This window comes from Blastomyces dermatitidis (assembly GCF_000003525.1).
Source record: "Blastomyces dermatitidis ER-3 genomic scaffold supercont1.10, whole genome shotgun sequence".
Lineage (NCBI taxonomy): Eukaryota > Fungi > Ascomycota > Eurotiomycetes > Onygenales > Ajellomycetaceae > Blastomyces > Blastomyces dermatitidis.
This window is the reverse complement of record NW_025544783.1, coordinates 2,261,533-2,289,084: the sequence shown is the minus strand read 5'-3', so window position 1 is coordinate 2,289,084 and position 27,552 is coordinate 2,261,533. Positions and strand designations below refer to the sequence as shown.

At 45.7% G+C, this 27,552-nt stretch overlaps 9 protein-coding genes across 14 annotated transcripts; 2 read left to right on the top strand and 7 right to left on the bottom strand.

The window, feature by feature from the left end:
• Window positions 1-315: 315 nt before the first annotated feature.
• On the bottom strand, window positions 316-832 carry BDCG_17745 (uncharacterized protein). Its single transcript, XM_045426817.1, has one exon. The coding sequence runs from the start codon at window positions 698-700 to the stop codon at window positions 527-529; it is 174 nt and encodes a 57-aa protein (XP_045282445.1). The 5' UTR covers window positions 701-832; the 3' UTR covers window positions 316-526.
• A 4,038-nt stretch (window positions 833-4,870) lies between these two features.
• BDCG_08158 (uncharacterized protein) lies at window positions 4,871-5,369 on the bottom strand (the record flags this gene model as incomplete). Its single annotated transcript, XM_045423934.1, has 2 exons — window positions 4,871-5,125; window positions 5,205-5,369. The coding sequence occupies 2 exons, from the start codon at window positions 5,367-5,369 to the stop codon at window positions 4,871-4,873; spliced, it is 420 nt and encodes a 139-aa protein (XP_045272768.1).
• A 397-nt stretch (window positions 5,370-5,766) lies between these two features.
• On the bottom strand, window positions 5,767-6,381 carry BDCG_08157 (uncharacterized protein; the record flags this gene model as incomplete). The annotated part of the gene is made up of 1 exon (XM_045423933.1): window positions 5,767-6,381. One exon carries the CDS (start codon window positions 6,379-6,381, stop codon window positions 5,767-5,769), a length of 615 nt encoding a protein of 204 aa, XP_045272767.1.
• A 418-nt stretch (window positions 6,382-6,799) lies between these two features.
• Window positions 6,800-10,806, top strand: BDCG_08155 (VosA protein). 6 transcript variants are annotated; one of them, XM_045423932.1, is made up of 10 exons: window positions 7,490-8,027; window positions 8,122-8,203; window positions 8,277-8,344; window positions 8,440-8,506; window positions 8,562-8,707; window positions 8,771-8,852; window positions 8,907-8,977; window positions 9,031-9,139; window positions 9,191-9,782; window positions 9,843-10,777. In XM_045423932.1, exons 2-10 carry the CDS (start codon window positions 8,148-8,150, stop codon window positions 9,861-9,863), a joined length of 1,212 nt encoding a protein of 403 aa, XP_045282438.1. In that variant the 5' UTR covers window positions 7,490-8,027; window positions 8,122-8,147; the 3' UTR covers window positions 9,864-10,777. The 6 variants fall into 6 exon arrangements, with proteins under 6 accessions (XP_045282440.1, XP_045282442.1, XP_045272766.1 ...); XM_045423928.1 differs by adding an exon at window positions 6,800-7,087 and having other exon boundaries at window positions 7,213-8,203; window positions 8,768-8,852; window positions 9,191-10,806; XM_045423930.1 differs by adding an exon at window positions 7,076-7,151 and having other exon boundaries at window positions 7,213-8,203; window positions 8,768-8,852; window positions 9,191-10,777.
• On the bottom strand, window positions 7,327-7,647 carry BDCG_17744 (uncharacterized protein; the record flags this gene model as incomplete). Its single annotated transcript, XM_045426816.1, has 1 exon — window positions 7,327-7,647. One exon carries the CDS (start codon window positions 7,645-7,647, stop codon window positions 7,327-7,329), a length of 321 nt encoding a protein of 106 aa, XP_045282444.1.
• BDCG_17743 (uncharacterized protein) lies at window positions 7,845-8,015 on the bottom strand (the record flags this gene model as incomplete). The annotated part of the gene is made up of 1 exon (XM_045426815.1): window positions 7,845-8,015. The coding sequence occupies one exon, from the start codon at window positions 8,013-8,015 to the stop codon at window positions 7,845-7,847; it is 171 nt and encodes a 56-aa protein (XP_045282443.1).
• Window positions 10,807-11,407: 601 nt separating the features above from the next.
• Window positions 11,408-15,217, top strand: BDCG_08154 (uncharacterized protein; the record flags this gene model as incomplete). The annotated part of the gene is made up of 2 exons (XM_045423926.1): window positions 11,408-11,512; window positions 11,575-15,217. The coding sequence occupies 2 exons, from the start codon at window positions 11,408-11,410 to the stop codon at window positions 14,707-14,709; spliced, it is 3,240 nt and encodes a 1,079-aa protein (XP_045272765.1). The 3' UTR covers window positions 14,710-15,217.
• Window positions 15,218-20,309: 5,092 nt separating this feature from the next.
• BDCG_08152 (uncharacterized protein) lies at window positions 20,310-24,427 on the bottom strand. Its single transcript, XM_045423925.1, has 5 exons — window positions 22,553-24,427; window positions 22,113-22,481; window positions 21,985-22,046; window positions 21,786-21,899; window positions 20,310-21,720 (listed from the first exon to the last, which is right to left on the bottom strand). The coding sequence occupies exons 1-5, from the start codon at window positions 24,186-24,188 to the stop codon at window positions 21,451-21,453; spliced, it is 2,451 nt and encodes an 816-aa protein (XP_045272764.1). The 5' UTR covers window positions 24,189-24,427; the 3' UTR covers window positions 20,310-21,450.
• Window positions 24,428-24,805: 378 nt separating this feature from the next.
• Window positions 24,806-26,602, bottom strand: BDCG_08151 (uncharacterized protein; the record flags this gene model as incomplete). Its single annotated transcript, XM_045423924.1, has 1 exon — window positions 24,806-26,602. The coding sequence occupies one exon, from the start codon at window positions 26,600-26,602 to the stop codon at window positions 24,806-24,808; it is 1,797 nt and encodes a 598-aa protein (XP_045272763.1).
• Between the last annotated feature and the right edge of the window lie 950 nt (window positions 26,603-27,552).

The following is a 27,552-nucleotide window of genomic DNA, read 5'->3' as shown; positions in this document are numbered from 1 at the left end:
TTGACAAAAACTCTTCATATCAAAAATCCCTATTCCCGACGAATAAGAATAATATAACGATACACACAAAGAATCAACAGAACACTTATAAGCTCCTGGGCGTTAGTCAATATCCTGGTTGACTCCCACCCAACCTAACCATATCTGCATCGACAGCCAAACCACAGTTCGGTCGAGCTATCCGAGGAAGCCTGAATCATAGTTATTCCGTGGGGGGGGTTTCTCCCTGCGTCTTGTTACCCATGGTATTCTCCCGTCGCTAGGAACTCAGGCTTCTTATTCGCCCTGTTCTAACTAAATAAGTTTTGGGCTGTTGGGATCTTCACCGATTTTTCTGCTAATGCAGAGCACTGGGCATCGCGCATGTTTGCTTTTTTATCCGCTTTTTTACATTCGCGCGTACGGATGGAACTACGACGGTTGTGTGGGTAGTTATTATTATTGAGTATAGCCGGATATATCCGATAGGAGGAATCACTCAAGAGATCTCTAGAAGCAGTACAGATTTAGATTGCTGCCATTTATTTTATACCTGCCCAAAATCGGGTATATAAAGATGCTGTAGCATCAGGACACCTTTACGCTGCGTATTTAGCACGGTGGAGAAGTGACGTTTTTTAACGCCAGCTAGGAGGAATATCTCGTACTCAGCTTCCTCGGGAGCATTTGCTTGCTGCATCATCAAGATCAAGTCCATCATTTCTCCGCACCAACGAGATAATTGCCCGGATAAACTCCCCTTTCTGCTGCAGTGTGGTGATCTGCTGATCAGGAGCTGGTGAGATACAATATCCAGTACGCCGAGCCTTTGCAAGATTAGCGCCAAAAGCGCGTATATAGGAAGGGGACATCACCTATCCCTACCCTACCATGAAGAAATTTCGATTCATTAAATGTTTTATATCAGCCTTGGCTTTCGGAGAAGTCGAGGATTCCCTGTTTAGAAACTGAAACATACTGAAGCTTGAAATCAGCGGGGCAACAATATAAAAAATCCCCGCTATTTCATTGCCTGTAGGATCGACTGGGAACCTGCGTGGTTAATTCTCAGCTGCCATCTAGAAAGCCCTCCAAGCCTATAGAAACATTCTACATCATTTAAGTTGTCTTGTTGTTTGAGCCAGCGAGAGGGGGGCATCGTGGCCAGACCAGACCTGGTCCAATTAGCTCAGGAATCCCAGTTGAACTGAATAAAAAAAACAACTCAACAATGTAAGGACCAAGATATTATGTTTGAGTTATTCATCCGTACCTGGACCTGAAGGAAGTCTTGCATTGAGGAGTGCTTTTTCGTGCATCTGGCTACTTAAAAGCTCCGCCGCGTACACTTTTTTTTTGCTGCCATTATTGGGACGCGGTGGACATTCTCTAACCTCTGATCCTGGTAAACTCACCAAGTTTTACTTATTAGTATCCGGTCGACTACTAACTAAGCTTCACCGTGGACCAGGTTTGAGGACTGGGCTACGTCTGCGAGACCTAAGCGAGACAAGGAGTCAATAATTTTCAGAATAGAGCTTGCTCGATTGTTTCGTCAATCTGAGTGTGAGATATTATTATAAGGGAGTGAAGACTTCGCTTCTCGGCTCTCTCTCTCTGCTCTCTTTTCTTCTTTTATTCAACTTTGCGCTATTCCAGCCAACGTAGCTTTCCGGCATTTCACAGAGATGTCGTGTCCGTTTGTCGAGCAACGATATCGTAAATACCAATGTCTCATACTGATGTTTTGTAAAGAAGGGAAAACAAGTATTTTCTTCCCGTGTATCTATCCAACGGGAGTGCAGGACATCCGAAAATAATTAAACAAGTATTATGAGTCGGAAAACGGCAATGCATTGTGCATTTGTATTATATACACATTTCTCCAGTCTGAACGGGTTTAAATCGCTCCAGCCGGCCTCAGACCATAATAGTTTCCCTTCTAGTAATTTGGGACGAATATCCAAATATATTGTGTGAAGAGAACTTCGGCGTGGTGGGGGAGCTAAACCGTCATGCCCTTGTGTGGAGGAAGTCCTCCGTAAAGGTCATTCATCGCAAAACTTCCAAGGTTGCGGTCGTTGTCACCCACCATCAGCTTTATTATTAGCTTCGAAGTATTAAGTTAAGTTAGTTGGTCCAAACGGCCGAACATGCTTGAGAGAAGAATCCACAATTGCCATCGTTCCAGATTTCTCTTTTCCACCCACCCTCAGAGAAAGCAGGATTGGCCAAGCCGACGGCGCCGAAGATGGGGTCTCCATTGACTTTTAAGTTCAAGGGTCGGAGAAAGCAAGCAAAGAGGTTAATAAGATGCTCGCTAGCTCAATTCTGGAGGTTCAAAAGGGGATTTATGTACACCCACCCGCTAAAAGTGAAGCTGAGACAGCTTATTGATTCACAAAGAAACTGCCTCTCTGTTGAAAATCATAGAAATATAATCAATAGTAGAATTATATATTCCCAATCAATTCTGCAAGTCTCTCTGCAAGTCTCTCTGCAAGTCTCTCTGCACGCTTCTTCTCTATGACATTTCTCTTTGAGCTCTCTGAATCTCTGCTGTTAGCTCACAGATCTGTTGTTCATGGTTTTTATAGTTATTATTAGTTATACGAAGCGTAGAGCTGCCAGGACCTAGCCCCCTAACCACCAGCCAAAACGACCCCGGCACCCACCTACGCTGTATATAGCAGTAGGGGGCTTGCTTGCACCGATTCAATCATTCTATTCACTACTGAGTTTAAGAATCATTAATAGACAATTTTTTGAAGCAATCTCTGCTTGCAACTGATAATGAGAGCTTCTCTATTTCAACTCTATTGTTTTATAATGTGCAGCAGACAGAACAGGCAGTTTTGAAGGATTCTTGAGCAGATGAGGATTATTTGAGAGATATAGAGATTGTAGATTTGATGCAGAGAGAGGCCTCTGGGACTAGAGTGAAATGTTGATTTTTTAGTCACTATTTTCATTCTTTTGAGGGGCCCTAGGCTAGAGCAGAATGTTGATTTTTGAATCACCACTTTTACCTATGTCCATACTATACTATGCATATAAGATTTCCAGTTATTTAATATAACTACTACATAATTAATGGAAAGTCAATTACTGAGCCATGTCTATTCTAAATCAGCAGGGGTGTAACTACTCCGTAGTTAACTATCAATTATGGCGGTGTATGTATAAATTCCTGTTCAAAGCCACCAGCAGGTAGCACCGCCAAGGTATTGTTAACAATATAGTCAAGGTTGAGGGAAAAAGCAAAAGAGCAGGGCTGGGAATGATTGTTATCATGCTTCCAGGCAGACATGCACTCATTGGTCAGTCGGTCTTTGGGGGGGGGTGGGGGAGGGGGTTTCTTGAAATGAAAGCGGGTGTGTCATTGATACACTGCCATCAACATGCTCAATGATGGGATTTGCATTCAATAAAGGGCAATTGGCCCATACGGTCCATTTTCTCGATTCTTCATGTCGACAATCTGTTTTGAAATCACCGGGCAAAGCATGACGGGAGGAAATGATGATGTTGGTCAGCCCGAAACGACTGGGTTCGAGTTTAAAAAAAAAAAAAAAAAAAAAAAAAAAAAAAAAAAAAAAGAGAGAGAGAGAGAGAAGGAGAAATAAAAAAATTTCACAAATTTCGCACGAGGGGGTCCGATAAATCGGCCCAATTAGAAAACTCAGAACCACATGGTCATTTTGGCATTTTGGCTGTTTTCGAACTCGAATATGTATCTATCTCATCAGGAAGGAGTCGCCTGATATCTAACCTGACTGACAGTTTGTACTGCGTATACGTTGAGAAGCTCCTCTAAGCCCTAGGTTAGGCCTGGTTACGAATCTGCAAGTGTTGCGGGTCGATCCCAAGATAGGAGACCTGTCAGTTGCAACGGATCCATGGATTCGTATAAGGTAGAAGCATGTTTAATTATTATGTATCCACGGATTTGGCGACCTCAGATATCTGTTCAAGGCTGTGATAAGGAGTTATTGAGACTCATTCTGGCGCTGGCAAAAGGTTGAAATAATCATAGATGTTGGCTTTTAAAAAACGGGTTTTCATCCTTGATAGATTTGAGGAAATAATTTATTCACCTACATTGCTTGGAAGCTTGAGTCTTTTCCCGCTAATTTTCCGGTAGGTAAAGGTGCAGGATGACGGACGGAGAGTTCCACAGACTGACTTTATTGAGCGGCGATGAATGGGCCGTTTATCACACGATCTTGTGACCGATACTCGCGGTCTAACGACCAATACACATTGTCTTAGCGGAATGATGGTGACTTCATGAGGTCAAAGCAGGTCTTAGAGCAGGGCGGCCTTGGGCCCCTAGCCAAAGTCCTTAAAAGGGGTCTGGGAGACAAATTGAAGTGAGTTCGTGAATACACGCTGAGGGTTATATCCATCTTAAAATCTCTATCGCAAGCACATTCGTTGTTTCCATACACGCACTGTACTCTGTTTATAACTGAATAGAAAGAGGGTACAGAGTATAGAACACTAGAGTAGTAATGTTTGGAGATCATGACTATCGGCAGAGGCCTTCGCCTACATCATTCGAAAATGTACAGACTGTAGACTTGTCGTAGCTGTAGGAAACCGGCATTTGTCTTTGGCCCCTTTCGGGAGGTGGGTGACACAGGATTCGTTGGGCTGATTCATCGGAGTTCTGTGAATATGCCGATGGGTTTGACTAGCCACAAACTCGATGATATTCGAAATGGATGCAGTCGCTGCTTGGGTATGATTGGCTGTTGGACTCTACTAGCTGTAGCCTGCAGGCCAGTCTGACAAGGTGAGGCTGCTCCTTTTCCATCAACCCCCCATCGCTGGATCTAATTTTTTGGCTGAGATGGACAACCTTTCTCCACTACCAGCTGTCAACAGGCTAACATCTTAGGAGCGCTCCATGCTCCGTTTTGTGATTGCGCTTGCACACATCGAATTTGGGAGGCGGATGATGCGAAGCGCGAAACGATAATTGCGAAGAAATTAGAACACATTCGCGCTCCGTTGATCTATGGATCTGCAATGGCCAAAGGTATTCTGTTCGACGCTTAGGTTCTGAAACCTGTTTCGGCCATGCTTTCGGCTTCTTGGAACTCATGCCTTCTGGGCTCGAGTGTCTGGCATGGTGGAGGCACTAATTGTCCTGGGTCCGGGAGCTTCACGGTTCCAGCACAATAGTGAAGACCCATCTGAAATTACCACGCGAAACTAACCAGCAGTTCCCGGGCGCCATCTCCATTCCGACCCAAGTTCATCGTCTCGATGTGGATAATCGTGTAGAGCTTAAAGAGATTTCTCCGACCGGACAGGACGATTATTCGTGATCCTTTCGTTGGCATGTTTACGAGCCGAGCGGCAATGCCAAGAGTGCGGTACATGTCGAAACGTCAATGCAAGGCAGCTCAAGCAGTCGGTATGTAACTTGGTTTTGGCCCTCCAGAACATTGGAAATACACAGTCGATGATGCCAATAATAGTGACCCTCATAGATCACTTGAAAATAGTATGCGCTCTCGCTTTGCAGGACTCGCTGAACGTCGATTATGAGGAAGGGGCAGCAGCCTTGTTTGCGCTCGAGCCGCCAAGCTACACAACAGCGCGCGCTCTGTTTGTGCTCAAGCTTCCTAGCATCGTATTGGTGTCATTCGTATTTTATTATTGACAACTCTGTGGACTCAGAACATTATTATTCATTAATAATTACTTACAGCTCCCAAGGTAACTAGCATGAGGTCCAGCGCAATGCCATGCCCCTCGAGTTTGAAAGTCTCTCTTTTAGTCAAATAATTCCAGAGGGTGTGTTCGCGGCCAACTCAACCCGAATTTCAAGCTAAAGCCTGTGCTTTGAGATATCACTCGTCCCTGGACCGCATCTTCACTGGGAAATGTGATGTGATCTGCCCAATAAGATGTGATTTCCTGCATCTGGCCGATCCTTTTCGTCGATGTTTCCAAGCCCCAATGAACAGGGGTCTGGAGCATTGACTTCATTCCCATACTGCAAGGCCAGTAAGGAGCCAACATGTACTGTACATACATAGAGGAATGATTCTGTCTTGCCTTGCCGACCGTTCGCCCTGACCAACAGTGGACATTATTGGAGCCGTCGTCTCCTGCATGCAATTCCTCCCGCCGTACTCCGTACAGAGTACTCAATGAGTAGTAGCCGTCTCTTTTTTCTTTGCCAACACGACGCCCTTGTTTCTCGAAACCGCCATTCTGTGTCGGAAATAGATGTTCGCGTTTTAGGCACGGATCGACAGCCAAACAACAATCATTGGGGGGAGGTGGAGTTAATTGACAAACAGAGCTTCTTTGTTGAATGGTTTTGCAAGCCGTAGGATATATCATTTCCATCTGCACAGTTCCCCTAGTTGTATGAGCTTCCATTCCAGAGTCTGGAGTTTGCTTTCCACCAGCGTTACACTCTCTTGATCTCTCAATCCATCAGGAGCGTTGTCTGTGAGTTCCGAGAGAAGAGAAAACTTGTCCGAGGCCGCAGATTCACAGGATCGCTGCAGGGTGGCTAATGCTCTTTGTATCAAGTGTCCCGCCACATTTCGCAGATCTTGGGGAGATTGGTTTCTCCGTTATATGAATACAAAAATCTTACCCTGTGCTGGTCAATTGGCGACGATCTTGGATGTGTTCACGTTTGCCGTCCGTTGTCTGTTGTCCGTTGACGGGTATTACCTTGTGAAGTGTCGTAGACTCGTGTGTGCGTGATCAAGAGCTCCCATTATTGTTAAACAGTTTCCCCTCTCGGACATTCCCTTTTAACCCCCCCCCCCTAATCCCTAATTGTTCAGCCGGTTCTCACCGCAAACCATACTGCCTTCCACTACGACGGTGACGACACGATAACGACTCCGGATTGTTAGAGTCTGCAACTGGCTCATCGATTTCATTTATTTTTCGCGCTCGAATTTGCCAGGGAAATGATATTAGGAGGTGTGTCGATCCAGGTACAAGATACTACAGCGGGATGCGGACAAGCCCCTTTACCAGATTCATTTTAGACTTGTTTCTGCTTCCACGATCCACGATACGAAGAGTTCCCCACGTACCAGAAGAGATAAGCATTGTCTATACCAAGGTTTGACTTCTCCCTGGCGCCCGTCGAGTGGCAACCGCGCGCACTCGCAGCGCTTGCACGCATTGTCAGTTGTACCTTATCGACATGAGGCTCAACAAGCACCGGGAATGTTAATCAGTCTATAGGATATTCCTAGACGACCACCACTACCTATCTGCTGCAAACGGACGGCATTCGGCTAGTTGTCGAGCAGGATTGCCTCGAAGACAACTCCCCCAACGAGACCCTCCTTTATCCCGTTAGGGTTCTAGGCAGTGTCGACCGTTGAACTCAAATATACCGGGCAGTCCAGATCGGATCCTTGGTTCGTCCACAACCTTCTCACGATTGCAAGCGCGGCCAGGATAGAAACTACGGTACGAAGTGTGTGTCAACGCATCATAGCTGGGAGTCGAGTTCGGGAACCCGTCTTCAGCTCTTCTGTGACGTTTTGCTTGTTTCTGTTTCTCCCTCCCGTGGCTGTTCCAGTGGAGTCGCAGGGCTGTTAGGCTCTTCAGAAGTTCAGAACAACTGCAAGGGCGGTTCACTCCACTTTGCTCCGATCCAAACAAGGGCACCATACTCGGTCAAGTCGTTACGAAGATCTTTTTCGTCCGGGAGACCGCTATTAGCGAGGGAACAAACACTAGGTAATAATAGTACCCCCAGAGACTCCTTGGTGGGCACTGGTAGTGAAGCGAATTAAGCAATATTGCCGCTTGGCCAGGCTCCGCTCCCACATTAAGCGCAAAGGTTTTCTGACGACACTACCACTCGACTATACCTTCACTTTCGACGGTACTGATTTATCCCGCAGGCTCTCCCTACTCATGATATAACGCTTAATATTCTTCCCCTCCAACCCAGGCACTATTACCCGTTTATCTTTATAGTCGACCTCCTTTCGATCTAGGTGTAGACTTGGGAAGAACCCACTACCAAGTGCCATTCTTAACCCTAGGTACGCCCTACAAGGATCATTATACCAATCCTTGGGTCTTACGAACCATTTCGCGTGGAGGAGAGCTAAAGTGTTCCCTGGATATTTTTACAAGCCAACACTCGCAACACTCTGATATTCATGAGCGCACCGACATTTCCAGAGGACCCTGTTACACAGCGGCCGGCTCTTCAAAGGTGCGTTGTTCTGTTCTCCGTTTGTTAACGTATCTACACAGAAAAATTCCGCTGACATTCCTGCGCGTGTTAGTGCGGACTTTCGGCTTACGGTTCGCCAGAATCCGGAGCGGGCCCGTGTAGCAGGAGGGAAGGAGAAAGGTGACTTGATCATTTCCCATTCCGAGTAATTCTCTTCTCATTTGTGAACTGAGGACTGATGGTCTTTTCTATTTTCGTTCTTTTCGTTTGCGCAGAACGCAAGCCGGTGGATCCTCCGCCTATAATCCAGCTGAAGATAGATGAAACAAAGGACCCTGGGCAGTAAGGCTCCCGTGCGACGAAGCTTAAGAGGTATAATTGCTTACAGCGCGTCCAGGAACTACCTACAAAGTCCGTTTTACTTTATGTGCTGCACCCTGTACAATGCGACAGAGGATACGCCGGCGACCACAGCTCAATCTACGGCGCTCGCGGGGACTTTAGTGTCTTCACTCCATCGGCTCAAGGACACCGATAATATGGGTTAGTGCTACCCCGAGACATTTTCTAGCGTTTGTTGGTATCTGACATAGGTGTCCTTAGAAGGCGGTTTTTTCGTCTTCGGTGACCTTTCCGTTAAGATTGAAGGGGAGTTTAGGCTGAAATTTAACCTGTTTGAGATGCGAGAGTATGATCCACGTGGAATCCGTATTTCTATCATGACTGCTGACCTTGTTGACAGGGTTAAGAGATGTGGTGGCACGAGAGATGAGGTCGTTTACATAAAATCAATCCTTTCCAAACCATTCACTGGTGGGTTATTACTTGAAGGCGATTGCTTTAGTGCAAATGCTAATTTTGAATAGTGTCCCCCCCAAAGAACTTTCCTGGGATGGCCGAGTCTACATGGCTTTCAAGGTCTTTTGCAGACCAAGGGGTTAAGCTGAGAATTCGGAAGGAGGCTCGTACGCTTCTGTGAGTTCTGTTCTCGCGGTATTCAGTAGAAAGGTAGCTGATTTGGAATAGCAAGCGCCCAATGCCTCGAGCGGAGCCAGAATATCCTGCTCCACTGGCGCAGCCTCGTTCACCAGAGCGCCCCGGCGCGTCGAGTCAGCAGATCGGAGCTGCTTACCAGCCAAGCCGAGATTACCCCTTTTACAATGGACCCGAAGCCAAGCGTTCACGAAGCTCCGTTGACATGAGTGGTCGAGGTTTGTATGAAGGTGATGCTCGCTACCAGTACCAGCCGCACGCGACGAATCCATACCAAAATCAGGCGTACCAACAGGGCATGATGCAAGGGTATACAACTGCTGGCACTGGGGTATCTGACTACCCCATTCGACAGGCACCGCAAGGATCCACCCCAACGCCTTTTGGTTTCGCTGACGAATCTATGGGATCTATCCGCTCCCCTGGAGCGGGTGGGTACATGGGGCAACCACGGTATCAGTCTTACTCGGGTGCGCAGATGCCATACAATCTTTCTTCTTCCGCACAGATGTCGCAAATGGGCGAATCCACCCCAGGCCGGACCGGCCAGGCAGCAAATATGGGGGGAATCGTTTCTGGTCAGTCTTTCAGTCAACCCGCAGGACACATGCAGAGTCCTTCTCAAGTGAGACAAACCGGTTCTGCCTACCCACAGGGGCACTCACCTGAATCATCTACTCTCTAGGTTCCGCCGGCATGGGGATGATGCCCCAAATGTACCAACGATCTCAGTACCAACCTTCAGGCTCAACCATCCTACCTCCTCTGCAGTCGAACCGGCAAGTAGCTCCGTCGAATAGTAACGGCAATCCGCGAGCGTACTACGATCCATCCTTGCAAGGAACTCCACCAATTCTCCCCTCTCAGCCGGGTCCCTCGACCAATGGCGAGAGATACGGGAGTGACAGTCAGGCTGCTTTCGATGCTCCTGGCTCGTCTACCACAACGCAGCAATAACGTACTCTCTACGAATATCGTGTGATCGACTGTTTATATTATATATATTTTTTTATCCCGCGCTTTCATTTCGGCTTATGATTCTTCCTTGTATTCTGACATGATATTTCTCCATTTCCATACTCGTTCGTTTGGATAGACTTGCACGGGAGGTGTCAATGGAAGGGGGGGAGTGAACGGGTCCGGTTCGGAACACTATAGCCATACCTGGTGCCTAAGGGACATACAGGTCTTATTTTTATGCTATTTTTTTTTTCTTTTCACTGGGGGTTTCATAAAAAATTGCATCATTCCTTGGTTCCTTCTTGTACAGTATGTTATATATTTTTTCTCTTTTTGCAGTGGGGCATTCCTTTCCTTCATATAAAAGTAGTTTATTGGACGCCCTTTTCCGTTTCTCTTGCTATGCTTTCTTGTTTGTCTTGTTTGGAGCTTGCGGTGCATTCTCAAAACTATAGGCTGTTAAACGTGGGGCTGGCAGTTCTTAACGGTAAAGGCGTGGACTTTTAGAGAACCGGGATCTCAGGATACAGGGCAATTAAAATGATAACTTAATAGGGTCTTCTCTAGTTCATAATGGTATAGGAGTCAACTAATGTATCTCTGACCTCATCTAGTTCTTTGTTGAGATTCAATCAATTTAGGGGCTTTAATGCACGGTGATTTTAAGGTATAATATAAAACAAGAATGCCTGTTCTTATTTTGTTTTGATAATGGCAGGGATTCCCGCCCCTTAATAACGACATGAACATGATGCACCAGAGCTCGTTCGTTCCATCGCAGAAGATTAGAGCTATGATTGCATGCCTTACAAGGCTGTAACTGTAACGGAAGCTATCCAGCATACACCAACAACACGAACAACATAGACAACATAGACAACATACCTTGATGTAATAATATATGTGTTTGTTTGTGTGTGTAGCCTCCCAGGGCGTTGTTTCCCCAGTGCACCCAACACTGTGTGCTGTGTGCTGTGTTGTTGTGTTAAAACAACGTCGAGCTTGCCGCGCTTTTTAGATTTTTTTAGATTTTTTTTTTAATTTTTTATCAACACTCAGTCTCAGTCTTCGGAATTTATTCCCAAGTCCCACCCATCTTCGCTTTCATCCTCCCCCTTTATGTCTCTCGATTGTGTCGTTTTGTTACGGTTTCAAGTTCAGCTCTCGTTTTACAGGTGTCCTATGGGGTGACTGAGATCCAACGACCAACGCTATTATTGCCGCCATTCAAAACTGCAGTAAGGAGGGTTAGTAGGTGGCCCAGGCACCCGGTTTCATGATATTGGAACGATGGCATCAGAATCTATCCTTCAGCCGGTGATCAATCGTATCGATTTGAGTGGTGAGTGGGATGGTAACCCGAGTAGCCAAGTTGCGTTACACGCGAAGATCGAGGTAAGATATTGCCGGATACACCCCCCATTTTTTTTGGCCTTGGACCACTGTTTCCTTGATAGCTCCTCATCAAATTATATCAACAAGTGCTTTATGCCTGGATTCAATCTGATACATGGGGAAAAAAGTTCGTGTCCGCACCAAATACTAGGTTACGTCTGCTTGACCTGAGCAATGATGGTGTTGAGCTGCTACAATTTGATGGACCAGCTAAGCTACTGGAGGCCAGTCGTCTTCCCCATCATCTGGAGGAGATATCCGATGAAAAATCTATCAACTTGTCAGGGGTGAGCTGCAGGAGGAGTATGGAGTGCTCCGATATTTTAAAGAGAATTACGAGTGAGGGAACTGAGTCTCTAAATGAAACGCCACGGACCTTATACCGGAAGGGGATGGAATTATCCCCACCTCCTACAAAAAGAAGGCTGTTCCCCCCTAGCCCAACAAGCACTCTCAGCCGACTGCCTTCGTTTGGTGAGCTGGTGCTAGCGCTCGAAAAAGAATCTGTGTATAGCCGCGATGGCGAAGATGACGGCTACGATGGTGGGGCTAGCAGGAGCACTGATATATCGGCAACAGATATTTCAGAAAGTAGTGACACTAATTCCGGTGTCCAAAGTCTCGATACCGCTCGTGCAATAAATGGTGATCTGGTTTTTGAGATGGAGGCCATGTTAGCAGATCTGAAGGGTGGCATGAATGGTCCTGATGGGTTTGGAGGCCTTCCGATAACAGGCTTGTATGGCACTGAAAAAGAAATCAAGGTTACTGATACATGTGACCAAGAGACATCCTTATTCTCTTCGCCTACCAAGACCCCAAAGCCTCAGAAACGGATAGTGAGCAGGATACCCGTTAAAGCACAGCGGCTAGCAAAATCTTCTAGTCCCTCTGAAGAGTTATCACACTCGTCGGAGTCTGGAGGTAATTTTAGAGATATGTCTGATTCGCCTTCCAAGACAATGAGTCCTCCATCTGATATATTTCCTGTTCCGGGAAATGAATCGCCTTCTCCTATACCTTCCACCCCCAGAAACGAACAGTTCTCGCCAGTGAAGCTACCGAATACGCTACCCGCTGATTCGAATAAACATTGGGTTGATCAGGAGTCAGAGTCACCGCAATCACCCACTAGAAAATTTTCATATGGCGCAGTGAGACAAGTTCCTCCTCTCTTTGACCGCTTCTTCCCGCAGCCTGATCTGACGGGTTCCCGCCGCAACATCCGGGGTCCTTGGCAAAGTGACGTCGGAATTACCACCCAAGAAAAAGAGAGTGGTCAAAAAGATAATGATAAGTCGGTGTACGTTTCAACTTGGCTCAAGACAAACGAGGGTAATGGAATATTAAAGGAGTACTCTCAATCTCGATCCTTGCACCCCACTAGATACTCGACAGAACACGCGAAAGGCCATAAAGAGAACACTCCAGCAAGTGAAAAGAGTGATTCTCAAAGCACGGGCATACTGGACCAGAGCCAGGCTCAAAAGCCAATCACGTTGCCGAGTCCTTCCACATCATCCCAACTGAGCATGCCATGGAATTCGGCGGAAGAATTGGCAAAGAAATGCGACTTGGGACAGCACCTCCACATGGAATCCGTTATTCCAGCCCCAGAGCTCGCCATAGTAGAAGAACTCGGCAGAGATTTTTATATTTTATCCCCAGAAACCTCTGTCCCAACGGCTTATACTATTGGATTCGATTTGAAAGTAAAACTAGGCCCCCTGCAGCCGGGCGGCTGGCAACTTCTGAAGATACCCGGTTTACCAATCGAAAAACAAGGAGGTAAAGGGACTGTTAAGTTAGCCATCCTCCACGGTTCAGTTAATAAGAAGTTGGATTGCGGAGCTAGAGGTTTACTGAGCGTGGCTCCCGACGGCGCGGGTTTTATTGCGGACTTCGATATCGCTGAACCATTTGCTTTATCGATGCGAGCTGTAGAACTGCTGACAAGCGAGTCGCGCGATAACCGTATCTTGAACCATGAAGTAAGAATGGTTTTGAGGTGTCACCCGAGAGCTCGTACGAGAGCTGTTGTGGAGTACACAGCGGTTTGCGCGTTGTCTCTTTACCAGAAAATTCTCTGTGCCGATGAGGGCTTCATTCCAGTTATTATCAGCGATGGACCCGGGGGTGATTTCGAATGGACAATGGAGAAGGGTAGCAGGGACTTCCGTGTGGGCAAAAGGACCGCAAACGCTGCTGATATTGGGACAACGAGAATAAGGATTTTCTGTAAGGAAGATGAGCTCGATGGGTGTTTTCGTATAACCTGGGAAGTCCCCTACGGGGCATCAATTTCGCAAACTTGGGTGCCGAAACTGTTTTTTGAGAAACCAGCGACCCAGACAGAGTATGCGCCATTGCTCCGTAGTCAGCTGCAAATGGAAACTCTAGGAAATCCGGTCTTGAAGGAGGAAACGGAGTCTGGGGAAAACGCTCTAGAGAAAGCTGGGAGCAAATGGGAGCAAGATGACCTGGAAGATCTGGGTTATTTGGGGTTACCGACATTTGAAACGGAAAGCATGCCTTATTGGTGTGTACATCAGCTGGTTCGAGTAGTCCTTTTCTCCATGGCCATTATGCAGGAATTAAGTGACTTGGTTCAGATTTATGTCGCGCGTGTTCCACTGGGCTCGATGAAAATAATCCTACTATCCGTGGTCGTGGTCCTCGTTACTCAACATCTTGGGCCTCCAAGTATTGAAAGCCAAATCAGTCCACAAGAGTGCCTTGGACCACTTTGTCCACGAAGCTATGTTCAGGTCGAGCGCCCCCTCGGTAGTTTCAACTGGTTTGCTCGGGAGAAGGCGTCCGTCGTTGACAGAGGTCTGTTGGGGCATATTTTCAATGCTGTTAATGGGAGGGAGGTAACTTTTATGGATAGCGAGAATGTTAGGAACGTTGAGAATGCAAGGAGCGTCGAGAATGATGCAGGAGAGCGAGGGGATATGCAAACCAAGGCAGCTCAAGCTCAAATTGTTCGGGAAGCTGGTCCCGCTCCACGAATAGGGACTGAAGATAGATATGACCCTACCCGAATTTCGACCCAAACGAAATTGAAGAATAATGATGGCAGTAGTGGCACAGCCTCGGAGCCCACTACAACCAGCACAGCCGTTGTGGCGCCAAAGAAAGTGTCTCTGCGGGATCGGATTGATATGTTTTTTGGCTGGGATGGGCTGCTGGAATGATTGACTAGATAGGGATTGACTAGATAGGGGCCCCCTAAATCATCATTATGAGGGCTTATGTGGCATTCTCAAGTTTGAAGATTGTCTTCTCATTATCATGGGATTAATAATAATATTAAAATCCTGTACAGTCACTCTCTGTCTCTGTAACTGTTTAATAGTAAACAGCTATATATGTCTATCTCTACTATAAGCTCGTGCAACTGCTTCTCTGTTATAGTCTCAAACATTTCTAATTATCTCTCAAAGTATATTATTATAAAAAAGATTTTTCTCATCTCATCATTTTTCTGCATTCACAGAATCACAGTTTCATAAGATTTTAATGCAATTGAGTTCAGATCAGAGAAATAAACTGATATAATCTCTAGAGAAGATTTTATATTAAAGATTTTAAAAAATCTCTATTACAGTATACTCTAAAACTTCATCTTACATCAATTTCAAATCAAAATTCATATATTTATTCATGAATAGAAAAGACTATATATTTAATAGAATATTTAAAAGATTAATCTACTATTCTCTTGTCTAAAGATGATGATAATTAGCGCTATATCTTACTGTCTTAATATAGTCAAGAGAAAAGCTAAATTAGTGACTTTCAGTGAATAAGCAGAAAAATAGTAGAAAATTTCACTAATTATGTTATTATCTTCAAGATAAGAGAATATTGAATATTATAATATTATAAATTTTACTGATTATTTCTCAATTCTTTTCTTATAATAGATATAATCTCTTTATAATTTCACTAAAGAATTCTTAGAATAATTTTTTTTTTCTTTAAATTTTATCTATTATATAGATAGAATTCAGCTTTTTTTCTATTTTATAAGTTACTTAGATTTAATCTAAGTTCTATCAGTTCAAAGAATAATTGATTACTAGTTAAAAATTTAATATTAATAATTTAATACTTACTAAAATTAAATAGTATGACTGTATAAACTTATATTGATAAAGAGAATTTTTATATAATTACTTCACAAAAATAATCTCTTCTCTATAATACTTATACTAGATATTTTTTATTAATCTCAAGATGAAAAATAGTTAATATTACACATTTTATATAATATTTAATAGTTGATTCTGAAAAACTATAATGAACTCTTCTATTTTATTCATCTATTTGTTATTGAATTGACTAGAATAGTTACTGTTCAGTGTCAGTCAGTATATTTTTTAAAAGCAGCTATTTTCAAGTTTACAGATATATTAAATTTTCCAATAAATTATCTCAAGATAATTAAATATTCTCATAGATTTATTTAAAACTGTGAAGAAGAAGAATATCTCAATATCAATCACAACTTCACAAGTCAATTATTTTATAAAAAATAAAACGGTAGGCCCAGGGGCCGGGGCAGGCCGCAGGCGCCGGCAAGCCACCACAAACAAATAAGGATGGGTGCCGGGCGCGGCTGGCAAGCAGCCAGTTGTCTTATGGTCTTTTTGGCCTAGTGGTTAGAGCCCGGACCCGGCAGCTCATATAACCAATGACACAATATATTAAATATAATAGAAGCTCTCTTTACGTACGCTGAAGAGAGATATTTGAAGATGTTACTTCCAGAATGATGATGAGCATGCCACTAAAATATTAGGGTTTACCATATGGAAACTTGGCTGTGCCATACTAATGGTACAAGAGAGTAAGGTAGAACGGAAGAAGTATTTCTCAATAGGGATACTCGGCTTTTCGGCGTAATGGAGGTTAATACGTATTCGTCTTTTTTAGTCTGTTCGATTGTTTAAACGTTCCGCTAGGTTGGACGAATGATTTGTTATGCGGACAAAGGCCAGTGGATAGTGTGTCTTGGCAGGCCTTCCACTGACATCACACAGCGCTGGGGAACCTTTGGCAAGAAATAATAATGAGCTCATTCCAGGGGGTTGAGCAATTTTTAAGTTTTTAAGGTTCTAGGTCTTCCTTTGATGGGATTGATGCGTCGTTTATTATGTATGCTGCGTATGGCATCAGCCTCTGTGTATGTTTCATAATGTAGGCAGGCCAAGGGGACAGGCAGCGGCACCTCACCTCGTCAGGGCAAAGTTTGCATGCCATCATCATCATTTAATTACAGTCCGTACTCCGTACGTGTTCGTTAGTTAAATAATCTATATGGACGTGTCCTTTTTGTCGAGAAGAGCCAATATCGGGGATTCAAGCTGTGTCTTCCCCGCACTAACATAATAATAATAATAATACTTCGTATATACGTAGTAGTTAGTATTGGCTATTCTGAATAACAGACCCATTGGAGCTGACTCGACCCTGGTAGAAATAGTTAGATTGATTTCTCGGAAAGGTTGAACCTTCTCCGGAGGCTTAAAAAAGGAGGCTCAAACAAGCGACAACAAGCTAGTGGAAGCTATGGAGAGCGTCATGTGATGTATGCTATGGAGTGTTTGTTTTTGTTTGTTCCCCTCAGAACGCTTCACATCATCTCATCTTGTTTACGGATTATCCAGACTACTAACTATGCAATCATATCTTACAAGTCCAGCGTGCTCCAATCTATGAGGTTTAAGGGCCGCACAAAATATGTAGCAGCGGGCAAGGTCACAGAAATATAGAACGCGTAAGTAAATCTTTCGAATAACCAGACTGAAACTAAAGTAAAACTATAGGGTGTACGGGGTACTTGTACATACATCGCGTATATCTCATCCCCCGGAATCCGCTTGCCAGCGTGCCAAGGTCCATCCTTTGGTTCGATAGCCTGTATCAATCTGCTGCGTCTTATGTATTTCCAGGTGATAAAAACTACGCACGACGCCGTACGGCCGGCCGTGTGGACAGCAGCTTGTTTCTGCAGACCATCCACTCCCCAATCCCACCAGACCAGCCGTCTGGCCACGAGCACACCGGTGCACAACTCAACCGCTTCGGGGCCTGTTCCCCAGTTCCTTTTGTTTCTCTCTTCTTTTTTGTATTATCGGCACAGAGCAGCCCACCCCGCCCCCATTTCCCCTCCCTCCCGCCTCTTTCCCATTCTCCCCCTCCACCCAGAGAAATAAGAATGGGTTTCTTCCCCCCAAGCACCAGACCGTGATAGCTCTCTTTTCATCACCACGTCTCCTCTCTATCCTACCAGCACCTTATTGTCGCCATCGTTATCGTCATCGTCTTCCCTCACCCTCGCCTCCTGAGCCAGCTAGTTGCCGCTGGAACGAAAACGGTGGAATACCCGGAGCTGGTCATCGATTGAGTTGACAAGGAAGGGCTCTCATCAATTAAGTGATTAAGTACGCTCTGCATGTAGTTATTATTATTGCTTTGCTCGCTGGTTATTCTTTGCGTTCTGTTTGCCGCTTTCAAAATTCCCCTTCCCCCGGCCGAGGGCGTTGAGTGGGTTAGACAAAGCATACCTGGCCCCGCTACATTCAAAACCCCATTATCATCACCACGCAAAATGAACGATGGTAGATGATGGCGAATCAATGATTTGCAATAATCATATACCCCGCCCTTAGGATGCGACTCGTTCCCTGTTACACCTCCCTCCAAGCCATTGCTTGTGCGATTGGGGAAGTTAGAAGGTCGCATTTTGCCTAGATATCCCATTTCTATATTTCTCTTCGGCGTACATCTGTCCTCTTCGTGCTCCTGGGCATTGATTGGCAGTGTAACTGGTTTCTTTCCATCTGCAGAAACTGCCCTTACCTCACCGTTTTCCCACCCATTTCTAAGGCAGAGCTAGAGGCTAGGCCAAGTTTTGGCGTCCACAAGATTTCCAGTTGTTTATGGAAAGTCAGCTATCTTATATCTTTGTGATTTGGTGCATTGCTTTCCAGCGCAGCAGCTCGCCCTCTCGCATTACCCCCCCACACCCTTCAGGCAGCCTTATCTTTTTACTTGTACTCTGCAGGTATATAAGGAAGCACCCGAAAGTCATATTCCCTCCCCCCTCTGGGCGCGGGACTACTTGCTTTGCTTGGCTGTGAAACAGGCGGCAAAAAAAAAAAAAAAAAAAAAAAAAAAAAAAAAAAAAAAAAAGCACCAGTTCTTTGGTCCCCTTCACAGCATATTTATTTCAATTTCCGGTTTCCCGCCGCGCTGTTGATTTACATCCCGGCTGCTGGCTCTTTCCATTTCCTATCTGCTTGGTGGAGACTCGCCCTTCTTCTTCTAAGGAAAAGAAACACAGATTTATATCACAAACACCCAAAAGGAAACCCTTTTCATGAATGTTGACACTTTTCATAACTGGAAACTAATTCATAAATTATAGCTTGACTTCGTTTTTTTTTAACGCTGCTGCATCGTTAGGTTTTTCAGCTCAGTCTAGCCATACCCACGAGACCAATTGGCTTTCAGGAGAGCTTCAAAACTTACGGCGTAATAACACTGTTATTTTCCAAAGTGGATACAAATTTCGGCTGTGTCGAGCTTAGAAATACTCCTCACTTTCTAGTCGTTGCGATTATCATTCCTCCCGGGAGGTGAAACCCGACCTCTTGAGCGTCTCCACGAACAATCACATCTACCTCGAGCCCTGTTACCCTAAGTCGCTGAGGGGAATCCACGTGTGAAAGAACTTTCTATTTGTTTTGGTTACGATGACTGCAAACGGTGCAATCCAAGTTTCTCAAACTCCAGACGGTATACTATTTCCCCCTGACTTTCACATTTCTATGCTATCCTGTGGCAAAAAGGCTATTGTCAGGACGTTACTTTTCTATGCTAGATCAGCGCCCTTTTTCCCAGATCCATCGTTGGGCATTTGTTAAATGTTCTACGTTTTTCATACCCTCCGCATTTATTGGGGGAATCGAAGCTAACCTCGTTCCTTTCCCATTCTAGACGTTTATCGAGTTGCCCTATTGAAAAACAGACAATGGGCAACCAAAACCGCAATGGACGACCCAGCCCTCTTCCCCAAACTAGCAACGGGTCAACACCCAGAAATCCTCTGGATCGGCTGCTCCGACTCTAGATGCCCTGAAACAGCCATCCTCGGCCTGCAACCCGGCGACGTCTTCGTCCACCGTAACATCGCCAACGTAATCCATTACAACGACATGAGCTCCTCCTCCGTCATCGAATACGCAGTCGTGTATCTGCAAGTCAAGCACATCGTGTTATGCGGCCACACATCTTGCGGTGGCATTTCCGCCGCGCTCGCGAATAAGCGGCTAGGCATCCTGGATACCTGGCTCATGCCCCTCCGCCACCTTCGCGAGCAGAACATAGGGCTCCTCAATAGTCTGAGTTCCCAAGAGGCAGCGCAGAAGCTGGCGGAGATCAATGTGCGCCAGGGCCTGCGCACGCTGAAGGAAAATAGTGTCGTCCTGGATGCGATTGAGGAGCGCGGGCTGGAGCTTCATGGGGTTTTGTATGATGTTGCGAATGGGATTTTAAGGGAGTTGGATACAGACGAGCCGAAAGATGTTATCCATGCGCGGATTCACTCCTTCAAGACATTTAAGACTGAGGCTGTGCGTTAGGGGGGAAACTGTTCAGCGAAGGCTGGGAGGCTTTGGTTTGACTTTGAGGTTTTTTAATCTGTTTTCTTTTCATCTGCGGGCCCCCTTTTTACCCCTTGGGTTGGAATTTTTCATATTTGGTGTTGATAGGAATGGTTTCGGCTTTGGGATTTTTCTACTATTTCTTTTCAATTTCTTTTTCAAATTTTTTTTTTTATGATGCTGGCTTAAATCTCGAAAAACAAAACAAACTCCAACCAGTTATTTCTATAAGAGAAGCTTGATCATGATTATAGTTGAATATAATGTAATTCACATAAACATCTTTTCATTCTATCAAATCAAGTTTCAAATATTTGGTAAAGAAATGTTTTAATCTTGATTTAAATTATTCTGATCATTTCTCACTCATCTGTGATAAACTCTCATACTACTGGCGCACTCTCACCATCATCTCCTACTCTTGATCAGTGACTGACTGAGTGTATAGAGCTTTGATGACATGTGTATCTGTGTTTTTTTTTGGGGGGGGGGGGGGGGGGATTATAGCAAGCGGGAATGAGCTGTATATGCACAAAGGGGTCGTGGGGACAAAAAATGTCATACGTCAATTTGATCAAAATAATTTATTTCCCCCCCCCCAAATTCGCTACGATGCCGTATAATAAGTGGACTTTCCAAGTTCCAATGATCAGTCCAATATAATAGCATGTAGCGTGAGAAGGAGGGAAATAAAATAAAATAAAAGCACGTATAGAAAGAGAATGGACGAGGTATTAGCAAAGCTCAAAGCTCAACATGCGCTGATGGAACGTAGCGTTGTTGTTGATGTTGCTCTGCTACAAGATAAAACTGGAGAGCTTTCAGATAGGCAGTAAGTACCAACTCGAACGCTGAGAAAAAAATGAAAAACGAACGCTGGTGGTATGTATGTGTGTACACATACATGCATACATGGCTTTGATAATCTATTAAGAGCATTGGGTTGTATATACGTGGCGATTTGTTGTGACCTCGCTATGAAAAACGGGCCGCTGCTTAGCACTCAATATTGGTCTGTAGCTGCCGTTGGTAGATCAAGATCAAGTCTACCATAAATGTATTTTCGGTTTGTTAAAAAAAAGTTGGCCTCCCTTTTCCCATCAACTGGCAAAAATAAGCAATTTTTTAAGAATGATTGTAAACGTAACCCCCGCGCGTGGTACATGCACACGACACGTACACAGCGGAACGGGTAAGAGGCCTACAAACTTCCTCAGGGTCAGCTTTTTGACATGGTTCCTCGCTCCCTCTTTCCATGCGAAGCTAGCCTGACGGGGACACGAAGTCCAGTGATTTATCAAGAAGTCCACAGAGAACGCGACCGCAATCTGCTTCTAATTCCTGACCATCTCTGGCATAGGTGACGTCGTGGTTTTCATTGTAAGGGTTTTTAAGATGTCCAACATATTTGAACATTGTTTCCACGGTATTGTACCAGGTGATTCTGAACGGTGGACCGAGCGGCAAGCCAGGTCTTTTGAACCAACTCGGGGTCGTAACGCCTGGATCCCCGGGACGAGTGTCCATCCGTGCCTGTAAGCAAGGGTTAGTTGAGGATTTTACGTTAAAGAGGGTCCGAGAAGGCTTCATTTTCATACATAACCCTGGAATGCCCCGCTCTGGTTCACAGAAAAGACAAGCACCACATGACGAGAATTATCGAAAGCTTCAGCAAATTTCTCCACGTTTTTTAGTTGTGTTGCCCAAGTTCCCTAGCCAGAGTTTGTCAGAGGTTCATCTTTTTACTCATAAGTCAAGTAGCTTCGGATAAAAAGAGGTAGGGATAATGACGCATACTTCAATTTTGGCTGTATTGACCATATCATATGCAACGCACTTGATCAAGAAGTAACTGACGTCTGAGTCGACACGTTAATAAATCAACCATTGGCCAAGAAGGGCTTCATATTGTTTAGGGAACACACCTCCTACCACTAGGCCCAACTCTTCAGACCCTTTCACTCCACTATATGAATAAACTCCACGAGTCGAACCTGCACTGAACCCCCCGCGACCGCGTCCGCGGCCACGAGCCAATCCACGACCACGACCACGGCCACGGCCACGGCCTCGCCAAAAGGCAGATTCGCCCCGGCCTTCATGTGAATCCACCTGGTCCTCATCTGGTTGCTGTTGAGAATTTTGAATGAAAGGATCAGTGTTTTTGCCCCAATTACCAGAGGCCTGATCAGTGAACTTCTTATCTTCTCCAAGCACGGAGTTATCACCATTAGGGGATTTATGGTCTTTGATCATGTTCATGCGGTCTTTATTCATGAAGATTGGGACTGCTTCTGGATATTTTGTCAGTTTTTGTCTCAAGTGCACAATCCCTTCATTCGTGATTTTCTTGCTGGCGACCAACCTTCTTCGCTATGTAACACACCCTTTGGGTTGCCGTTGTATTGAGTCCGCACCATTTTCTCCACTCTTTCATGCGGCTGAGCACCACTTTCAAAATCAGAGAACTGCCTTTTTGAGAGTTTGCCAGAGGAGGCATGGTTGGATATATGCTCATCAGACACTCCTGAGTTTAATTCTCTTTCGGTATCGTCAGGTTTTGGTGTGATAGACTTGGTGTTGATCCTGGGAATGAACCGAGGAGGAGGCATGGAAGGAGATGCCTGCGGATCATGGCCTAACGAATCAAAGGAATGACTGCGAGCAATTGAATAAGAACCCCGGTCGCTGCTTTTGGCCAAAGCGTCACGTTCCTGTAGCTCTTCTCTCATAAGCTCCTCCTTCTCACGCTCCAAAGCAGTTAGTCGCTTGAAGCGATGTAGCTTTCCACGACGATAATTTTCATCATAGTAACCAGTGTACTCAAGCCATTCGCGGAGCTCTTCAACTTCATTGGATTGTAACTTGGAGAACTCATTATTAGCTTCCCAGCTAGCTAGCATTTCAGAAGGCGGATGTCTATCCGGGTTGCAGTCAGACGTGGGAGGTGAGCCATTGCTTCGGTAAACAGAACGAGTCGGGAGTTGCCTTGGTGGTCCATATACACGTGACTTTGGATTAGGGCTGTCTGCCATAGGCCTGGGTGGTTCATACACACGTCGCTCTGGATATGATTTGTGCTCAGATCGCGAATATTGCCCTGACATGGACTTCAAATCCTTATGGGGAGTAACATCGATGTTGTCCGCAACACTTGATCCCGCTGTTTCGCTTACGGCAGGAGTGTAGCTGACCTTCTGGCCATCAAATCCCAGTTTGGGGCTTGGTTCATGTGTACTTTGATGTCTGTGAGCGTTGGAATTTGTTGCTGGAGAACTGTTTTCGTCTGAAAGAATAGAAGCCCGTTGGAGAGTACTAGCATATTCACCACTAAGGTGGCCCTTAGCAGTTGATTTGGAAGCATTCGCTGCTGCTGACACTCTACCCTCGGCGAGCAAACCATCAATATCCTCGGCTGAAGCTACCTGGCCGGGATGAGACTTTTGGTGTTCAACTGCACCCATCCTCCCAGCGTAGCTTTCACCTTTACCTTGACTCTCAACACTTTGATCAACCGCGGATCTCTTTGCGCGTTGCGGTTGATTAGAGGCAGAATTTGAGCCTTGAGCCATAGAAGCCTGAGTCCCCGAGCTCCCTCGTGCAACGTCTGGTTTTCCAGGATTCTCCCCACGACTTGCAGCTCGCTTCTGGGATATTGATGCCAATGCTTCTGCACGCTTTTTTTGTAAAAGCTCTAGTTCACTAGAGAGTTCATCTGACCTTGCTTGATTCTCATTATTTGCAGGGACATCTTGTTGACCATCATAAGTGAGATATGAATGAGGCTGAGACGTGTCGTTACGGCAACCTCCCCCTGCTCCTCCACCCACTTCTCCTCCACCGGGTGTGTATGGTGTTGCACCCTGCCATGGTTGACTGAACTGGGAATTTGATTGAAACAAATGGCCTGGCCCGACTAGAGAGTTACTGAGTTCAGATATCCTCTCATCCAACTGTGCACCGAAATTAGGATACTTGTTGTTTGTATCATTGTTTGCCATTTTGAAGGATAGATGCAAGCAGTGATATGAGATTTTGGCTTGCGCTTTGAGCTTTGGGCTTGGTTGGGCAAGGGAAACAAAACTGATAAACGGGAAATGAGTCGATAGTGGGAAAAGAAAAAGAAAAACCAAACAAGTGAGGCAAACGAACGTAGATAGATGAGATGATAAATTTACAAGGAAAGGAGAGAAATCCCACAGAGCTAATACAAGGAGTGAGGGAATCTGCAGAGTTGTCGTTTGATGCGATATGCCGAGTTTGGGCAAAACCACCACGCGCCAAGAGCCGCATCTTGTCAGCCCCATCACGTGTGATTCTTTAGGATAGTTACAAGCTTGTGAAAACATTACGATCTGCGCACTACAATCATTTAGGCACGTTCCAATGTACGGATCATTTGCGGTTAGATATGGATAGAAAAGTTTAGAATTTAAAATATATGACGATAAAATACTAAAACAACGGATATGAGATCCCCTACGCTAATGTCATTGATCCCTCCCAAATAGAAAAAAAGAAGGGAAAAAAAAGACCGCTCGACAAGCCATGATGAGTTTACGGAAAATACATTGAAATACAGAATACAAAATAGGGACAGAAAATTCGCCTTGGAAACTCAAGTCGCCGCCGGTCCCTTCATACCAAGCAAATTGCTTAATCTACGCCACCGCTTGCCTTTTGACTGCTGCTCCGGTTTACCCTGCCCGATGTAAACAGTGGCTGCACTCGACAAAGCATCGTTCTGGCTATCTTCCCCATAGGAGTACCGAGGAGGCGGAAGGCTATTTTCTGGGCTTAGATATTGTCCACGGTCACCTCTGGATCTGCGCCTGGACCCCCGCCTCTTTTGCGTTTGCTTGGCAATTGTCAAGCTTTCGGCATGCAAGGGGCTTTGCGTATCATGGCTGGGGACATCTTTCACGTCATCGACTAGTCTATTTTCCTTCCTCTGAGGTACTGTTCGTCGGGGAGAGGCGGATTTCTTTGAATTTTCGTTTAATGTCTTTGCGCGGTGGATCAGACCTGGGCCTCCCAGTAGTAGTCGGCCCCCGGTGAACGGGAAGCTTTTACTCCTCGTGCTGTCATCTACTGTACCTACTTTCTCTGTATCGTTTCTCGAATTTTGTGCTAATTGTGACCGTTGTTGTTGTTGTTGTTGCTGCTGCTGTTGTTGTGAAGAGGAAGAAATAGAAGTTCTAGGACCGGCAGTCGTCGGTGTTGTAGGGAGTACGTCTGCGTAAAGGGGAGTCTGAGGCCACCCTTCTCGGAATGCAACCCAAACTCCACTGACGACAATGAGCGTACGGAGGTGATCATCGGTTTCAATTAAAGGCGGATCACTATAATCGTTGGTCTGCGGTGGAGTGGTTGCGGCGGCTAAGTGTGGGCCTTTGGGAGAGGCTGGGGACGATGACCTTTGAGTTTGAGCGGAAAAGAGAGGGTATTTATCAAGAATATCAATTCCCTGGCGGGACATCCACGCTAAAACTGGGTGTCGACGGGTGTTGGGGTCGATTATACTGAATGTAAACCGCTTGCCATCGTCGAAAGTGTTGTCCGCACCATTGCTGGATCCAGAAACCCGACGACTTCCCGCCTTTCCCCGTAATACCCAACGGGCACATCTTTGCTCTCCACTCTCCGTAGTCCCTGTAAACTCATAACCGCCAGAGGGAAGATGGGAAACCTCCCAACGGCTCCCCTGCTGTAGAGATATTTCTGCCATCGCGCCCGCTTTCCCACTGTCTTTGCGATGGTGACATACTGTCGCAACCACGTCTCTGTCATTCTGCGGATCGTCATCGGAGGAAACACTCCTATCATCCTCAGCACCAGCCTGCTCATAAGCGTCGCTGGTTACGAGTAGGAGGTCGTTCGCAGACGGGCTGTCCTTTCCCCTATATCTGCATGGGAATTTTCTAGGTCCGGAACAAATGGTAGATGATAGAACATCAATAGTAGGTATAGGTCGGGATATGTGCGATACTCTGTGCAGCTGAAGTAGCAATTTGGGCCGGAGTCCTAGACGTTTGCGACGGGTGCTAGGTGGTGGATGCGCGAAGCTAAAGGACGACTTTGTCCGGTGCTGCAGCTGCTTTTTCGTATCTATAGCTGAAGCCTCCCGCGCTCGACTATGCAGACCAATGTTAGTGGGATCTGCTGGAACATAGTCTTCATCAATCGATAAACGAGGTGTTGTAAGCGGCGACGTAGTGGTCGATGTTTGGATCATCACTGGCTGCGGAACTCCAGAATTCCAGCGGTTCTTGGTAGACGACACAAAGCCCAACGGAAAAATCACAGCAGCAGATCGCGAAAGAAGAGAGGCGGTCGGTGGAGAGTTCTCCTGGTTCGAAAACTCGTGCGTCTGGGCCGCCGTCGCGTCTGCTGTCGAGTCTAGATTGACAAACATGACTCAAAATGAAATAAGGGAGCAATGATGACCCCTACCAGGGGGCCATCGAACTGGCTGATTTAATTTTCCAAGCAAGTTTGACGGTAGCAAATTTCTTTGAAGCCCCGGATATTTCAGGATCCCGTGTGGAACGGGAGGGCTTGCTGGACGGCCACGATGTTTCCCGAGGTTTCACGGGGCTGGTATATATCCTCCACCTGACAATCAATGATACACAGGAAAAGTGCTGTGGTAGTTGGATGCGAAAAATTACCCAGCAACAAATCCAACAACAAATGTGGGAGAAATTGACAGTAGCTCAATCCTGAATCCTCTAACAAACGAGGATCGCTTTTAAGACCAGGAGACCCTTCGAGTTGTCAGCCCTGGCCACTGGGCGGTGGTTAGCCGTATATCAGCCTCTTCCTTCTCAGGCCTTTCTTGCAAAACTCTACTCCGTAGAGTGCTTTTGAACACGCAGGTATAGGCCTATGCTCTGTAACGTTGGCTACGCTCGGATCAGTGCGAAGGTAGCTAATTGTTCTTGTGTAAGGCGGGACAAGCTGTGGGTGCCCCGCGCCGCCATACGAGCAAAAAAAGTACCTTATGGGCTTCGTGGGGGATTAATATTAACTTCGAAGGAGCTCTTATCTAGTCTTTAGAGCTTGCAGGCGGAGAATTTGGAACACTGATCTAGTTGAGAAAAGGAGATCCTTTTTTGCTAATAATAATAAAACATGACAAGAGAAAGAAGTTAAGACGGGAAATCAAGGAATATGGGAATATTGTCAACCTACTTACACACAGTTTTAATTATAACCTAAACAAGCGGTGATATATATAATAATCCTGCCCACTGCCCAGCCTCCGCCATGAGACCAAAAAAAAGGCAGGCGGCGGAATATTAGAGAGAGACAAGGCTTTTAGGTCGAGGGCGGAGTCTAAACTAGCCGAGTACGATGGATGAT